This window comes from Pungitius pungitius, chromosome 18 (assembly GCF_949316345.1).
Source record: "Pungitius pungitius chromosome 18, fPunPun2.1, whole genome shotgun sequence".
Taxonomy (NCBI): domain Eukaryota; kingdom Metazoa; phylum Chordata; class Actinopteri; order Perciformes; family Gasterosteidae; genus Pungitius; species Pungitius pungitius.
This window is the reverse complement of record NC_084917.1, coordinates 995,048-1,010,887: the sequence shown is the minus strand read 5'-3', so window position 1 is coordinate 1,010,887 and position 15,840 is coordinate 995,048. Positions and strand designations below refer to the sequence as shown.

General features: G+C 47.2%; 1 protein-coding gene across 1 annotated transcript; it reads right to left on the bottom strand.

The window, feature by feature from the left end:
• Positions 1-3,804: 3,804 nt before the first annotated feature.
• On the bottom strand, positions 3,805-8,856 carry LOC119226360 (protein NLRC3-like). The gene is made up of 6 exons (XM_062559005.1): positions 8,580-8,856; positions 6,258-8,064; positions 5,989-6,162; positions 5,499-5,672; positions 4,531-4,577; positions 3,805-4,397 (listed from the first exon to the last, which is right to left on the bottom strand). The coding sequence occupies exons 1-6, from the start codon at positions 8,854-8,856 to the stop codon at positions 3,844-3,846; spliced, it is 3,033 nt and encodes a 1,010-aa protein (XP_062414989.1). The 3' UTR covers positions 3,805-3,843.
• Between the last annotated feature and the right edge of the window lie 6,984 nt (positions 8,857-15,840).

Here is a 15,840-nt window from a genome sequence, read left to right as displayed (position 1 = left end):
AAAGAGGGGCGTTCACGGGTCCTCTAAACCATCTGGTCCAATCCACAGCATTCGGTCTGTTGTCATAGCAACACTTTACAAGGTGAAAGGATTATTCCAGAATTTCTGGTTTTGATCCCGAAAGACTCCTGTTGAGCAGAGAGGAGGATTCTGTTCACGATAACCTTTGACCCTGTTAACACACCTCAGACTGAGACGCAGTCAACCAGTCAGACCGCATACTTTGATGTTGACGTGAGGAACAATGTTTTGAACACACCCATACAACTCGATGCCAACGTGTTGAAAGAAAAAGAGTCAAGCTGCGTACATTCTAAGAATGTTTCTCGATAAATGGTGCAAGCTCCCCGCGACACCTTTACGTCATTTACACAGTGGCGGCGAAGCTCTGCTTGGAGATCAAACTTTTACAGCGTCACACATCTCTACGGGTCTGGGTATTTGCCAACATAGCGTTCATTTGCCCTTGTGTTGAACAGATCCTCAAACCCCAAAGCCGCGGGTAGAAAGCTAAACGAGTCCACCCATCTCTGTTGGTATGCCTTGTCAAACATTAGGATGACTCGGCTCTCCCTCATGACCACCTCGAGTGTGATCTTCTGTTTTACTAAATACTCCAGCACGATATAGTCGTCAAAACCAGATGCATTGTGGGCTATGAATGCATAGCCTTGTATTTTGGCCTCCTATAGCTCCAAACAATATTTAGATTTACATATATGTTTACAGTTAATTTCAATCCCAGATACCTTTCAAAAACAGCTACATCGGCAAATGAGACCTTGTGTTGTGAGTCAAAATTCAGTGAGTTGTGTAGTTGTAATGCATATCTTAATTTATAACTTGTGTCCTTGTCTGGATGGTTAAAATGTGCTAGACAAAGACAGAAACAGAGATCTTTATCCCTACTTTTGGGGGTGGGACTGGTCTATAAACCCCTATGACCTATTTTCCGCTCTGCTCATACTGTCTGTAGCAGTTGGGGCCCCTCTGTGAAAAATCTTCTGGTAACACCTAAATGCCTGATCAGACTTCCTACAGAGGTTTGGGTCTTAGGTGCCACCTGAATGTCTTGGGTCCATGTTTGAATTTTATCTGCAGCAGAGGGGGGGCCCGGTCGAAAAAACACCTTCTGATTAAAGTTATGTGATTATTTATTCTTCCTCCAAAACCTATTAATTGTTTTATCACTACTAGCACTAACACCTTTAACATAGCGCAGACTCTTTGATCCTCACACACACACACACACACACACACACACACACACACCATCCAATTACTACTTCCGTGCTTCACTTCAGCTTTATGGAATGCCGTTTTATTCACAAAATAAATTAATGAACAAAAACATCAATACATGAAATATGTGAAATGATCCCGAAAGAGATTCTAACAGACCAGGGCACCTCGTTCATGTCGCGCACACTGGGAGAACTTTACGGGTTACTGGGCATTAAGTCCGTCCGCACGAGCGTGTACCATCCCCAGACTGACGGGTTGGTGGAGCGGATGAATAGGACGCTGAAGTCCATGATTCGTAAATTTATTAGCGACGATGAACATAATTGGGACAAATGGCTTGATCTTCTGTTGTTTGCAGTCCAGGAGGTCCCCCAGGCCTCGACGGGATTTTCTCCCTTTGAGCTTCTGTTTGGCAGGTCACCAATAGGGGTGCTGGACCTTATTAAAGAAAGCTGGGAGGAGGGTCCGAGCCCCGAGAAAAACGAGATCCAGTACGTCCTGGACCTGCGAGCAAAGCTCCACACACTGGGTAGGATGTCACGGGAGAATTTGCTCCAGGCCCAGTAACGACAACAGCGGCTGTACAACAGGAGCCAGGCTGCGAGAATTCACACCGGGAGAAAAGGTACTTGTATTACTTCCTTCTTCCAACTCAAAACTCCTGGCTAAGTGGCAAGGGCCCTTCGAGGTCACACGGCGGGTGGGGGATGTTGATTATGAGGTGGTGCGGTCTGACAGGGGCGGTGCTACACAAATATACCACCTCAACCTCCTGAAAGCCTGGAGGGGGGTGGAGTCTGTTTCTCTGATCTCCACAGTATCGGAAAGAGAGGACCTGGGGCCGGAGGTGCCAAAAGCGGTTGATCCCACCCCACCCCCGTGTGAGGGTCGTCTCTCTGAGGACCAGAGAGCAGACATTGCCCGGTTGCAGAAGCGGTTTGCTGATGTGTTTTCCCCCCGGCCAGGCCGGACCGACCTGATAGAACAACAAATCGAGACTTCCCCGGGGGTGACGGTAAGGTCACGACCCTACAGACTACCCGAACACAAGAGAAAAGTGGTTCGGGAGGAAGTAGCGGCTATGTTGGAGATGGGGATAATAGAAGAGTCCAACAGTGCCTGGTGCAGCCCCATCGTTCTGGTGGCCAAGAAGGATGGGACTGTGCGGTTCTGCGTAGACTAACGCAAGGTAAACGACGTGTCACGATTCAATGCCTACCCAATGCCCCGGGTCGACAAACTCCTGGACCGGCTGGGCACTGCACGTTTCTTTACGACACTGGATTTAACTAAGGGCTACTGGCAGATTCCCCTGTCGACAGAGTCCAGAGAGAAAACAGCGTTCTCCACTCCGTATGGTTTGTACCAATTCACCATGCTTCCCTTTGGCTTGTTAGGTGCCCCGGCCACGTTCCAGCGCCTCATGGACAGGGTGCTGCGCCCGCACGACGCGTATGCGGCCGCGTACCTGGATGACGTGATCATCCACAGCACCACCTGGGCGGAGCATGTGCGGCGGGTGGACGCGGTGCTGGGGTCGCTGAGGCGGGCCGGGCTCACCGCCAACCCGGGGATGTGTGCAGTTGGACGGAGGGAGGTACGGTATCTGGGGTACCACTTGGGGGGTGAGCACGTGCGCCCTCAGGTGGACAAGACGGCAGCTATTGCAGCCTACCCGCGCCCCAAGACGAAAAAAGAGGTGAGGCGGTTTTTGGGGCTGGCAGGTTACTACAGACGGTTCATCGCCGGGTTTGCGGACCTCACCAGCCCCTTGACCGACCTGATCCGGAAAGGTGCGTCAGATCCGGTCCAGTGGTCGGAGCAGTGCAGCGGGCGTTTGAGAAGGTAAAACAGACTCTCTGTGGGGAGCCGCTCCTCCACACACCTAACTTTTATCTCCCGTTTGTGCTGCAGACTGACGCGTCGGACAGAGGGCTGGGGGTCGGACGGCTCCCCGGCCTATGTCGGGCGGTGGGGGTATGTGGTGGCGGGCGTGGTTCTGGCTCGGCTGCAGAGGGAGAGAGAGGGGAGTGGCTCGGGGAACAGTGCCAGGTGGAAACACTTGGCAACCAGCTGGGGGGAATTAACATGTATCCTCTTTCCCTATAATAACAGTGAGGCGGGCGAGCGAGGGGGGCCCGAACGAGCGAGCAGGACGCCGGCACGTGTGCTTCAAAAGCAGGACAAATAAAAAGAATTAAAAACTGGCAAGCTGGTCTCCAGCGTCTTCCTCCCGAACCCGACCCCGCACACCTTACAGTCACTTTATCTTGGATACTTTTCAAAAGTCCAACATTGTTCCCTGCTATCTCCCAGGCTGTCTAGGGCTTAGGATTCAGCACCACTGGGGATGACGTTCATATGTGTGTATAAGAACTCAGTTTTTTGAATGCTCGGAGACGCCATCTCCACAGAGCATTGTAATACGTGTTTGTATATTTGACCTCCTGCCTGCAAGTAAATAAAAAAGTAAAATAAATTGACTTTTACAACTTCAATCATAAAGACTGTTTTTATTAGTGTAACCTAGGAACAAATAATTTTCTTCTCCCAAACTAATGTTTTTGAAATATTCCACAACAGAGGAGACTCTCCCTCCTACAGAGAACACAGAGACACTGAGGAAGCAGAACTGGACCAGAACCCAATCCCAAACCCTGGATAAAATGGTTGAGTGAATGTGGTGTTGAAGGTGTGGAGGTGGATCAGTGTGTCAGAGGAGACTCTGTAGAAGGACAGAGAGCCAGCAGGACAGTCCACATACACTGCTACTCTACGAGAAGAGGAGGAGGAGGAGGAGGTGGAGGTGATGTGTGTTACTGTCTTATTGTGAAGGACAGAGTAACCATAGTTAGAGCATCTCAGACTCCAGGACTGATCATTCCATCCAAACACACAGTCATCACTGCGTCCTTTCCTCTTGATTCCTCTGTAGCTCACTGATACTTTAACTCCTCCGCTCCACTCAACCTCCCAGTAACAGCGACCAGTCAGACCAGTTCTACACAGCAGCTGAGTCCAGTAGTCAAATCTGTCTGGATGATCAGGATATGACTGAACCTCCTTCCACACAAGTGTCACCTTCCTGTTGTTGTCAGACATTTTGAGGTCTCTGTGTACTGTGTTTGTGTCGATTGTGAGTTCACAGGAATCTGATGAGAGAACAAGACACAATACAGCTGCAGTTATTAATCATGTGTTCATCTAGTGACACTTTGATGATGACATCACAGAGGTGAATGAGTGATGTCACAGTGTGATGAATCAAACTCAAAGCTCACTTACACTTCCTCAGACCTGGTCTGAACCATCGGACTCCAGCAGGCTCCACCCTGAAAGGAGGAGGGGGGTCAGAGCAGCATGGAGACATGGACATGACATCACTCTCATACACATAGCGTGGTCCTTCATGTCCACATGGACCACCTCTTCTTCTTCTACCACAGACTGTCAGTCAGCTCCTTCAGCACCGACAAGGTGGTGGAATATATTCATGAAATAAAGTAGATGAATGTAGAATAAATAATAAATGTACCTGTCGCTGTACTTTCACCAAATGTGAATTAAAATGTGAGAAATAACGTCATGCTGCAGATCAAGCTTCATGGGACGTGTGCAAGGGAAACATTAAAATTAAACTGTAAGTTCAATAACAAAATAGTTATGAACAAAACAGATACAGACCATTCAGTATTTACATGGGTTTTCTATGTTTAAAAATGAAAAATTACCACATGTACTATACTACAAACAAACATAAGCAGTTAGTTGAACTTCTTTGAGACACCAAAACTTCCTACTGTGTTGATCCATCAAGATGGTTTGAACAGATGTTTTCTTAATGTTTGGTATCATGTCTGGACTACAGAAAACACACTGGTGGCGGATTACCAGCATCTAAACATCCAAGTGTTGTTTGTTAAGAGCCCACAAACTTGCAGAGTGATGACGTTGACTGATATCAACCCACCAAGTTTCTGTAAATATGTCAGAATACACTGCTGTTCTCTCTTACAATTTGAAAACAAGACCACAGAGAAACATGCCTTTCGTCACCTTCCTCCCTGTTCAGTCTCATCCTGGCTACTGTTCCTCACTAGTTCTGTCTGAATTGATGGTCTAATGTCGGACACAAACAGTTTGATGAGTCTCTGGTAGATAGAGGTCAGGGTCATATTAACCAGGCTGACAGGGTGACAGAGAAAAGGTTTCCATCTCTATTTGCTCTACCAGACGGGTAGGCTTCTTCAAACCTGAGAGTCTCCAGTGTCCAGTGAGAAGCCTCCAGTCCATCAGACAGCAGCTTCACTCCTGAGTCTCCTGGATGATTGTAGCTCAGGTCCAGCTCTCTCAGATGGGACGGGTTGGAGCTCAGAGCTGAGGCCAGAGATGCACATCCTTCCTGTGTGATCAGACAGCCTGACAGCCTGCAGAAACACAAAAGAACACACATGTCACATGATCTGAGAGAGTTGTGAGGACTGGTAGTTCACTGCAGTACTGAGATACTGTCCGGCTACTGAGGGGTCAGAGTATAATGGTTACTCTATGTTTAATCTCCAATATTTCAACTTGTAACATGATATTGAAAATAATCTAAAAAACACATTTTTATGGAAATATAATATGTGGAAAACACATGTTTGATTTAAACCACACAAGCAAAAGGAATCTAATCAAAAAGACAGAAATGTACCATTGAAGTAAGTAAAGACACCAAATGAACATTTATTGAATCCTGACCTGAGAGTCTCCAGTTCACAGTGTGGACTCTCCAGTCCAGCAGACAGCAGCTTCACTCCTGAATCCTGCAGGCCGTTGTAACTCAGATCCAGCTCTCTCAGACTAGAGGACTTGGAGCTGAGGACTGAGGACAGAGCTTCACAGCTTCTCTTTGAGAGATTACAGTCACTTAGTCTGAAGAAACAACAATGAAGAAAACAAGAACAATGAGTAGAAAACAGGGCAACATATTTAATTTATGATGTATGAATCTAACTCGCTGTACTTACAGAGCTTTGTTAGAGACTTTCACCACTGGCAGCAGCCTCAGAAGAGCCTCCTCTGAAGCAGAGTATTTCTTCAGGTCAAACACCTGTAGATCTTTTACTGATGACAGTAAAATAAAGACCAGAGCTGACCACTGAGCAGGAGAGAGTTTATCTATGGAGAGACATCCTGAATTAACGGACTGTTGGATGTCCTCCACTAGAGAACCATCATTCAGTTCATTCAGACAATGGAACAGATTGAGGCTTTTCTCTGGAGACACGTTCTCAATGATCTTCTCCTTGATGTACTGGACTGTTCTCTGATTGGTCTGTGAGCGACTTCCTCTCTGTGTGAGCAGACCTTCTAAGAGTGTCTGATTTGTCTCGAGTGAAAGACCCAGGAGGAAGCGGAGGAACAAGTCAAGGTGTCCATTAGGACTCTGTAAGGCCTGGTCCACAGCACTCTGGTAGAGATGTTTGGGTTTAGGTTTTGCTCCAAAGACTTTAGACCATAGTGAGTATTTTTGTTCTCCTGAAAACAAATTGACACCAGAGTTGATGTAGGTCAGATGGACATGAAGAGCAGCCAGAAACTCCTGAACACTCAGATGGACGAAGCAGAACACCTGCAACACCTTCTTGTACAGTCCACTCTCCTGTCTAAAGATCTGAGTGAACACTCCTGAGTACACTGAGGCTGCTCTGATATCGATGCCACACTCTGTCAGGTCAGATTCATAAAATATCAGGTTGCCCTTCTGCAGCTGATCAAAGGCCAGTTTTCCCAGAGACTCGATCATCTTCCTGCTCTCTGGAATCCAGTGCGGATCCGTCTCAGCTACTCCATGATACTTGTCCTTCTTTACCATGGACTGAACAACCAGAAAGTGGATGTACATCTCAGTCAGGGTCTTGGGCAGTTCTCCTCCCTCTGTGGTCTTCAACTCCTCCTCCAGAACTCCAGCAGTGATCCAGCAGAAGACAGGGATGTGGCACATGATGTGGAGGCTTCGTGAGGTCTTGATGTGAGAGATGATCCTGCTGGCCTGCTCCTCATCTCTGAACCTCTTCCTGAAGTACTCCTCCTTCTGGGCGTCAGTGAACCCTCTGACCTCTGTCACCATGCCAACACACTCAGGAGGGATCTGATTGGCTGCTGCAGGTCGTGTGGTTATCCAGAGGCGAGCAGAGGGAAGCAGCTTCCCCCTGATGAGGTTTGTGAGGAGCACATCCACTGAGGTGGTCTCTGTGACATCAGTCAGGATCTTATTGTTGTCAAAGTCCAGAGGAAGTCGACACTCATCCAGACCGTCAAAGATGAACACAACCTGGAACTTCTCAAACCTGCAGATTCCTGCTGCTTTGGTTTCACTGAAGAAATCATGAACAAGTCCCACCAAGCTGTATTTCTCCTCTCTCTGCACATTCAGCTCTTTGAAGGTGAATGGAAATGTGAACTGTATGTCCTGGTGGTCTTTATCTTCTGCCCAGTCCAGAGTGAACTTCTGTGTTAAGACTGTTTTCCCAATGCCAGCCACTCCCTTAGTCATCACTGTTCTGATTTGTTTCTTGCTGCCATCTGAGGCTTTGAAGAGGTCTTCTTGTCTGATGGTTGTTTCTGGTCCGTCTGGCTTCCAGGATGCTGCTTCAATCTGTCTGACCTCATGTTCTTTATTGACCTCTGCAGTCCCTCCCTTTGTGATGTAGATCTCTGTGTAGATCTCATTCAAAAGGGTTGAGTTTCCGTCTTCTGCGATGCCCTCAAACAGAGACTGGAACCTCTCCTTCAGGGTGGATTTGAGTTCACGTTGACAGTTGCTGAAAATCTCTGAATGAACAAGAAAAAAAGATAAAAACCAGATAGTGCTTTACTTTAATGGTGTAATATTTCCCTTGGATTAAACTATTTGTTGTATTTCTCTGCATTCCTATCTGAGGCTCCTCAGAATACTGACTGTGAGATCTTGACAATCAAGAACTATGACCATGGAAATTATTTAAAAGGTTCAAAAAGTCTCTTCACCGTGACCTCTATCTCCTCCTGCAGGATTCGTTTCGCCTGAAACAAGATGTTATTGTGATTACTTTGTGCATTTGTAGAGTGATAATAGCTGCTATAAACAGTCTCTGCTCAAATTAAAACCAACACTTAATATGGAATAGTTCCTCTTATTGAGTGAACAGCAGTTATGAGACTCAATTTATAATTTGGTTTTAAATCCCTAATCCAAGGGTGGTGTCCTGCTTTTATTAACATTTGTTTAGAATCAAATTGACGTTAATAATCAGTTGTATCTTTATTATACGCATATGATGTTTTTGTTCCTGGTTTTAACAACTTACCCGTTGGGTTAAAGTTCATTTTGGATAATTTTTCGGCCAGATCGTTTATTTTCATCTCTTCCAAAACTTTCATGGTCACTTGAACCGAGTCTGTGTCGTAGCATCGTACGATCAGGTCCACTGTGTCCATCCTGTCTGCGTTCTGCAGGTCACAGGGTGGGATTGATCGGGGGTCTTCTGGGCTTGGATGGTTCTCCAGGTACCATTTGAACTCTTTGTAGTCCTCCTCCTTGAGCTCCTTTAAAATGCTCAGCATTTCCTTCTTTACTTTCTCCATCTGTGCTTTTTAAAGACACACAAATAAATATCAACCGTAGAGAACAATTACTGCTTCGCATTTAAAAAACAGCTTGTTTTAAAGATGGAGTTGTATCGGTTCATTGGTTTTGTTTCACAATAAAATAGAATTCTTCTCCCTCTTTGTAAGCACCTCTGATGAAGTCACCGTCCTCTTGGTGGACACAAGTTGGATGAATCTGTGAATATTGGGGAAGTGTGAAGGTGGTTCACAGCTTCACCTGCAACAACAGTAATGCAGTGATATTTGCATTTATCAAAGAAATCAATTCATAATCAAAATAATTCTATGCAGCCAAATCCAGGACAAAAGCTTTGATCTTTTGTAAAAGAACATTGGTCTTCAACATTGAAAAATACAAGCAATACAAATAATATCATTCAGTTCTTAAAGTGAGTTGATAAGCGTCATGGTACCAATAAAGCCTGATTGCTTCGGTCCTGGAACCCTGAGTTTGTTGAACTACCATCATGGTACAGGCCCCTGATGACCTCAGAGGCCCCAAACGTATACATTCAACTTCTCACTCAAGATCTGTTTGTTTATGTCTTCACACATTTGTTCAAAAGTTCAAAGAAAAAAAATAGTTTGAAAGGTTGTGTTTCATTAAGATTAGAAATATGAAGCAGTTTGAGGTAGATGTAAATAAATAAGTCAATTTGGTGTACTAAAAGTGTTGATTCATAATTTCAGATTTCATGAAGGCAATGCGGTTGGTCTTTGTTAAGCTGTCAATCATGATGTCACGCCCCTCTCAGCTGATACCACGCCCCCTAAGCCACAACAGGGCCAAAAGTAAAAAAATAACATTTGAATCCGAAAATGTAAAATTCTTAACTAAAAAATAAAAGCCCGAGAGAGAGAGAGAGAGAGAGAGAGAGAGAGAGAGAGAGAGAGAGATTTTTTGATTTTTTGAAAGCACTTTATTTACTTATTTACCAAAAATGTATGACAAAAAAAAAAAAACAAACGCTGCTGCGTTTCTCACACAAAAGAGAACAATAAATATACACACACACACACACTCACATTAAAAATTGTGCAAATTCTAGCTCATCATGAGCCACAGAACAAACAATGTTGTTAAAACACCAGTGCAGTTTAAAAGCATCCAAATCTCCAATGTGCTTAAAAAACCTGAACTCTAGCCAGAGTCTTGCTCTTATGTTACACAGCCAGATAGCCTGGGCCTCCTGCCCCTCCCTGTTTTCCACTCTGTTTTTCCTTGATATATAAATTGCCATCTTTGCTTCCCCACAGAGGAAATTTAGGAGCTGCCATTTTTCCTTTTCTGTTTTTTTGTAGACAGCTCCCATAATAAATACCTGTTCTGTAAAAACCACGCTAAAAAGACTAAAAACCAACGTTAAAAGTGAGAAGAACTCTGTGAGCCTCTTACACTCAGTAAAAACATGATAAATAGTCTCTCTAAGATCACAGAATGGGCACTGGCTAAGAACAGAGGGATTAATAACAGAGATAAAAGCATTGGAGGCGACAGCACCATGTAAAATTCTCCACTGGAGGTCGGCAGTCCGTTTTTTTAGGGAAGGTTTGTATAAAATCCTCCACTGTGGGCCAGGTCCATTTTGTCCCAGTCTGTTTGACCACACAGTGGGGGGTCTGTTGCGTAGTCCAGCCCGGTTTATGCCCTTCACACAGTTAAAATACAGAGTCTTCTTGTCTGCCTCATGTAGTGTTAGTGCCTCCGGGCGTGTTGTAGCGAGCAGGGGGCCGGTGAGGTCCCCCAGCCCCGGGCTCAAGTAGATCTCAGGGAAAGGGTCTGCAGGGTCCGGCTCCACTTGGCTCTGGCTGTAGTTTTTGAGGAGGGTCCTTTCCTCTCCCGTCAGCCTCTGGTTCCACAGCTCAAGGACCCTCCTTGCCACTCGGACGGAATGCAGTCCCAGTAGAGAGCCCAGGGCCGGGGCGTCGTTCAGCGTCGGCCCCACTGCGTCCACCAGCTGCTGCAGGCACAGGACTCGTGCCTTCAGCAGCGCCCCCATCAGGCCAGGGGTACCACTGCTGCAGATGTCCAGCTTTGCTGCATGAATCAACGGTTCTCTCAACAACCAGTACAGAGAGGAAGACTGTGGGCACCTTTTACGATTAAAAAGGGCCCACGACTTAAAAACACCCTGATAAAACGGAGGTAGCCCATTTGGCTTTAAAACATTAGAATCAATTAAAAACAGAGCAGTATCCAGCCCCATGTTGTTTGCACGCCTGAAAATACAGCTGGCCACGTCTCTCCACACTAAATCATCTGGACCTGTGAGGTATTTTTGTATAAACTGGAGTCTAAAAGTGGCCGTCCGGCTGGCCAGGTGGACAAGGCCCTGTCCCCCCTCCTCCCTGGCTAAAAACAGCACCCCTTGTGGCACCCAGTGTAGACCCCCCCAAAAGAAGTCTACCATTTTTTTTTGTATGTGGGCCAGGAAGCCCGAGGGAGGGTCTAAACAAGTGAGTCGGTGCCACAACTGAGATGCAATCAAGTTATTTAAAACCAGAATTCTTCCTTTAAAAGACATTTGAGGGAGCAGCCATTTCCATTTTGCAAGTTTCCCCTCAATTCTTTCTGTGACACCCTCCCAATTCTTCTGGACTATATTCTCTTGTCCGAGATATATCCCCAGGTATTTAAAACCGTCCTTTTTCCACTCTATGTTCTGGGGAAGAACTGGGAGGCCGCCACGCCATTCACCGACAGCGAGGGCTTCACTTTTCTTCCAGTTTACCCTCGCTGCCGATGTCTTGCTAAAATTTTTTACAATGTCAGTTAAAAGGTCTGCATCCCTCTGGTTTTTAATAAAAACAACGACATCGTCGGCATACGCCGATAAAATCATTCTTCTACTAAAACCAGGTAAAATCAGGCCTTTCAGGCTAGAGCGTATTTTTTCGAGGAGGGGTTCCAGGGAGAGTGCATAGAGCATCCCGGACAGGGCACAACCCTGGCGGATCCCTCTACACACTCTAAAAGGTGCACACAGACTGCCGTTTATCTTCAGCACACTCTCAACGTCCTTGTACAACACTTTGATCTTAGCTATGAAACCAGCGCTGAACCCAAACTTCCCCATGACTTTCCAGAGGAAGTTGTGCTCAACGCGGTCAAAAGCCTTTTCCTGGTCTAGAGAAATCAGGCCAGTATTAATGCCCAACGAGCTGGAGACCTCCAAAACATCTCGAATAAGGTAGACATTGTCCACCATGGACCTGCCAGGGACACAGTAGGTCTGGTCCCGATGGATGACTTGCTCCATAGCTTCTCTCAGCCTGGAGGCAAAGACCTTGGACAGGAGCTTGTAATCCACACACAGCAGGGACACAGGGCGCCAGTTGCCGATGTCCTGCAGGTTTCCTTTTTTTGGCAGCAGAGCTATTACAGCTCTGCGGCAGGACATCGGCATGGAACCAGAGGCCAGACTCTCGTTCAGGACTTTGAGGATGTCCTCCTCAAAGATGTCCCAGAAGGCCTTATAAAACTCGGCAGGGAGGCCATCGATGCCGGGAGCTCGCCGTCCCTGCATGCTTTTCAGGGCGGCCCTCAGCTCCTGCACCTCTATGGGCCTGTTGAGCTGCTGGTTTGTCTCGTCAGAGACTTGAGGTAGGTCATTACTGAGCTCCTCCATCAGTGGTTCCTCCTCCCTGTACTCACTGGCGTACAGGGAGGAGAAGAAATCCACAGCTCGCCTTCGGATCTGGCATGGTTCCACCACTGGCTGCCCTGCATCACCTAGCAGTGAGTGGATCACCCTCCCCTGCCCACTCTTCTTCTCCAGGCCGAAGAAGAAGCTAGAGGGAGTGTCCATCTCCGTGATGGTCTGAAATCGGGACCTGACCAGTGCGCCCTGTACTTTAACGTCAAACAGGTCGGCCAGAGCCATTTTTTTTACTTTGAGGACTTCAATATGCCCTCGATCTCCGGTGGACTCGTTTAAACGTTCTAGTTCCACTATATCCGTCTCCAGGTCCTTCATAGATCTGGTGATGTCTCTGGTGACGTTGAAGGTGTGCTGTTGACAGAGGAGCCTAATCTCAATCTTGCCGCGGTCCCACCACTGCTTAAGACTGCTGAACTCGCTCTTCCTCAGCCTAAAAACACTCCAGAAATAAAAAAGCACCTCTCTAAAATTCTTATCTGAAGCTAAAACAGAATTAAAATGCCAGTATGCGCTCCTAGGTAAAACATTTCCAATAAAAACATTACATAAAAGCAAAGCATGATCAGTAAAACCAGCGGGAACAATACTGCACATTTTAAAAATATTAAAATGCTGCTTAAAAACATAAAACCGATCTAACCTGGCTGAGGAGAGTCTACCTTCTCTAAGGTGGGACCACGTGTACTGCCGGCAGTCTGCATGCATCCTTCTCCACACATCCACCAGGCCATGGGAGTTGACCAGCTGCCTCAGAGCGTGCTGTGAAGCTGGATGTGGCTCTGCATGGTTGCGATCTAAAGATGCATTTTCTGTACAGTTAAAATCCCCACCCAAAATTAAAAAATCCTCCGAGGCACAGCCATTTAAAATCTCATCAATTTGTTGTAAAAACAGCTTCCTCTCTGCACCGATTGTTGGAGCATACACATTGATAAAAACAACAGTAAAAAGGTCGAACCGTGCCTTGACTAAAAACAACCTCCCCTCGATGATGTGTTTGACCTCCAGGGAGACTGGATTAAAAGACCTGGAGAAGAGGAAGCCCACTCCTCCACTGAGGTTGGTGTTATGGCTCAGCAGGACTTCCCCTTCCCACTCCCTCCTCCAGTCGGCCTCGTTGGTGCTGTCACTGTTCGTCTCTTGCAAGAAGAGAACATCAAGGTGTTTCATTTTTTTAAATTCATAAATAGATGTTCTCTTCTTGGCCTCTCTGGCTCCATTCACGTTCAGGCTTCCTATTTTAAAAGTGTCCATGATGAATAAAAAAATTAAAACACAGATAAAAACCAAAAAATCAATAAAAACACACATTGGAGCTTTTTTCGTGACCATCGTTAATTTCCCGTTTTGCTTTTAGCACAAGTTTTTTCAGTCTAAAAACCTCTTGATCGGTGAAGCCAGACTCCTCCCTCTGGCTCATGCGGAGTCTGGCTGAATTATAAAAGCACATTAGGTCCGGGAAAAACTCCTCAATTTTTAGATTTCTTTTATTTTTTACTTTTTGTAGGAATGTTTTTATTTGTTCTGCAGAGTATAATTTTTCTCTTTGGCTTTTTGTTAAAAAGGCACTGTGTATGTCGCTGCCATCCGACACACAGCCCTCACTTTCACTTCCGTCTGTAAACTGCCCCCTACCTGCCTCCTCTTCCTCCCCAACCTTACTGGCTTTCGCCTCGCTGCCTATGTTTTGCTTCTTTTTTTTTCTTTTGGTTGCAGCTTTCGTCTCCCCTGCTTCCTCCTCCACCATCTCCACCATCTCCACCTCTTCCACTTGCTCTACTGCCCCGTTCAGTTCTTCCCCCAACTGCACCTTCAAACCCCCCGCCTCCTGACCCACGCTGCACCCCCCCTCACCCTTTTTCTTTCCTTCCTCCCCATCCTCACCCTCTACCACCTCACCCACAGTGTCTCTCTCACCCACCAAACCACCTTCATCCACACCGTGCACATCTTCCATACTCACCCCGTGTAAATCAGACACAGCAGCGGACCAGCCCGCGGGCCGCGAAACCGGCCGCTCGGACACCGCAGCCATCCCCGCGGCAGGAGGCCCCAGAGGCTCCACCGCCGCAGCGGCGGCGGGCGGCGGCCCCGGAGGTTCCCTCGCCGCAGCGGCGGGCGGTGGCCCCGGAGGTTCCCCCGCCGCAGCGGCGGCGGGCGGCGGCCCCGGAGGTTCCCTCGCCGCAGCGGCGGCGGGCGGCGGCCCCGGAGGTTCCCCCGCCGCAGCACGGCCAGGCGGGGTCGGGTCCCCGCGTCTCGGACAGGCACCCACGGTATGCCCCTCCTCACCACAACCGAAACACTTCATCGCCGACGATGTTGCAAAAATCACGTACTCGTAATCATCTATCCTAACATGGAAGCGGAGGTTGAGCTCCACATTCCGGTTGTTAAGAATCATATAGAGGTGCCTGCGGTGAGACACTACGTGCTTCAGTAACTGAGACCTGCATCCAGACAAGATCTTTTTGATCGGTGACACCACCTTTCCGTGTCTGGAGAGTTCTCTACTGAGAAATTCGTCGGTGATGAACGGAGGGACGTTAGATAAAACCACCTTCGTGGCCGGTTGCGTTAGCGGCATCACCTGCACAAACATTTCGTTTACCGTGAGGCCCGCATCGACGACTCGGTTCACATTCCCCACCTGGTCCAGGAAAATGACTACGGCCCCGTTCATCCGAGCGGCCGATTTCACGCTGCCGTGCCCGACTATTTCCCCCACAGCCAGCCCAATGTCCTCCACACTGCACGGAAAGCCGGCGCTGATTTTAATGCCATGCTTTCGCGTGAGGTGGGACAGATTTTCCCCATTTACCATGGCGTCCTAAGGACGCCGACCGGCGAGACACCGGCAGGAGAACCAAAAAAAAAAAAACAAATAAAAAAACCCAAAGACTAAACCCTCAACTAAGGTGAAAACCAACCCATAAACCACATTAAATTAAATATATATAACTAAGGAGAAAACAATGCAAGAAAATCGCTCAAACAGCCACTCACTCACACACGCTCACACACACTCACTCCCAGCATGCACCGAGAGAGAGAGAGAGAACAACTGCTAAACAGTGATGAATGTACAAGCTGTTTTTCTCCTCCACTGAGTCGTAGCAGCTGGTCGACTACAACCTGGTGATCAAAGAGACAAACTGAAGACTAAAGGAAACACAAACATATATGAAGAAATGAACATGAAGCTTTGTGGACCTAAAGGACTGAAGCAGCAGGTGAGAGCAAACAGAGGCCCAGGTGAGCTCTCTGGTCCCTGCTGGGTCCTAGTGCCCCTCATTCTGCT

What these genes read in the sequence shown, in the direction of transcription:
- LOC119226360 (XM_062559005.1), bottom strand. Translation starts at nt 8,856, where the DNA reads ATGGAGAAAGTAAAGAAGGAAATGCTGAGCATTTTAAAGGAGCTCAAG. An exon ending in TGGACACTGGAGACTCTCAG is followed by an intron (nt 4,578 to 5,498) that starts GTTTGAAGAAGC and finishes TCCTCCTTTCAG; the next exon opens with GGTGGAGCCTGCTGGAGTCC. An exon ending in CAGACCAGGTCTGAGGAAGT is followed by an intron (nt 4,398 to 4,530) that starts GTAAGTGAGCTT and finishes TTCTCTCATCAG; the next exon opens with ATTCCTGTGAACTCACAATC.